The sequence below is a fragment of the Sphaeroforma arctica genome, assembly GCF_001186125.1.
Source record: "Sphaeroforma arctica JP610 unplaced genomic scaffold supercont1.1600, whole genome shotgun sequence".
NCBI classification, from domain to species: Eukaryota; class Ichthyosporea; order Ichthyophonida; genus Sphaeroforma; species Sphaeroforma arctica.
In genome coordinates this window covers 2,394-4,099 of record NW_014038958.1, presented here as the reverse complement: position 1 = coordinate 4,099, position 1,706 = coordinate 2,394, and the positions used below count along the sequence as shown (strand labels likewise).

At 42.3% G+C, this 1,706-nt stretch overlaps 1 protein-coding gene across 1 annotated transcript in view; it reads right to left on the bottom strand.

The window, feature by feature from the left end:
* Nucleotides 1-22: 22 nt before the first annotated feature.
* The window catches only part of SARC_11260 (hypothetical protein), a gene marked incomplete at both ends in the record, with an annotated part of 3,840 nt that continues 2,156 nt past the window's right edge, over nucleotides 23-1,706 (bottom strand). Inside the window, 2 exons of the mRNA XM_014294656.1 lie at nucleotides 23-376; nucleotides 1,335-1,547. Coding sequence (XP_014150131.1) covers nucleotides 23-376; nucleotides 1,335-1,547 — 567 coding nt within the window. The remainder of the gene's footprint in view (nucleotides 377-1,334; nucleotides 1,548-1,706) is intronic.

Here is a 1,706-nt window from a genome sequence, read left to right as displayed (position 1 = left end):
CATTATACGCCCCACTAACTAACTAGTGTATCGAAGAGGTGCTCGATCGGTGTAACCTCGTCGTGCTACCGACCGACTCGGCGATGATCTCGTCCACTATGTTCATTATATTCGAATGCGTGCCCACTGTATTTGCGTGCCTCAATTCATTCCCGCTATCTACCTCCTGCTGTGTATGCCGGCGTGCGTGTTCAGGGTACTGTATGGGGAAGTAGGTAGGTAGATCATTTCTCAGGCCGTTAGTGGTGTTCCTGACCATCGTTTCGCGTGTGGGAAAGCTCGAGCGACTGGGGTGTCCGGGGCGAGGCTCGCAATGCAGGCTGACGACTTCGCCGTCGTCGTTGAAGTTGATTATTAAGGGTTCGCACCACCCAATCTGCGGAAGAAAAAAAACGGGATTGGGAATGGAATGGAATGGATTAGGTTTAGTTATTGTGAACAAACTCATTCTACCTCCTCGTTGGGGTTCTGCGTCGTTGAAGTGGTGTATCAACGGGCTACACCACCCTATATGCGGAGTTAAATTGAATTGGGATTGAATTGAAATGGAACGGATCAGATTAGGTGCCGTTGATCAACCCAATTCTACCTCTTTTTGTTGGGAGAAATACCAATGGTCCCCACCGCTCTATCTGGAAAAGAACAAATTTCAGATTGGATTTAAGAGAGTTATCGGATAAAAATATCGGATAAAAACCTAAATCTCCCTCATAATCGAAGAGTAGTATCAATGGTTTGCAAACCCTATGTTTGTATTGGGAATAGACATCGGGTAGATCGACTATCCATCGAGATGGTTCAGATCGCCACGATTAGTTCTTGCAAGAGACGTACACTATAGAATAGAAGTGAACGCGAGAAACGTGGCCTATTACCTCCTGTAGCAACAACACTACTAATGAGTGCGATGGCTTAAATACATATGCATATACATACATACATACATACATACACACACACACATATATATATATATATATATATGTATATGTAATATGTAATACATATATACATATATCACACATATATACATATATACATATATCACACATATATACATACATACATACATACATATATACATCCATACATACATACATACATATATATATATATATATATATATATATATATATAACATGATCTTCTGCAACATGAGTAGCTCGCTCCTGAATACCAAAACAAATATGTATAGAGGTGCGTGTGCACTCGTGGCATGCGTTGTTCACCCGCAATACGGCAGTCGCAGTCGTCAGCATACTCATACCTGCACACACACATTACCTACTACCTTAAACACTCCCCTATACACACTACCATTACTCTCGACATACCTCCATATTTAGCACCTGCTCCGTCGAGTACTCCATCAAATACATGACAATAGCTCTGATGGTGTTACCGTGTGAGCTGACGATCACGTTCCGACCGCTCATCACCACTGGTAGTATGCTCTGCTGTAGATAGGGGATGGTCCGTTGGGCGGTAGTCTTAAGGGATTCGCCTCCGGGAGGACAGCCTGAGTAGCTCCGCCTCCATTTTTGGACCTGGCAGGGTTTTTATTTATTTATTACAGTTATAGAGAGTTTTTATCATTATAGTTATAGGGCATAGCCTTTTGAATTATACGATTTAGAAGGCTATGTATAGGGGTTTAGGGTTTTAGCATGACCCTCGTGAGACAGGAATTATGATAATACGAGAAC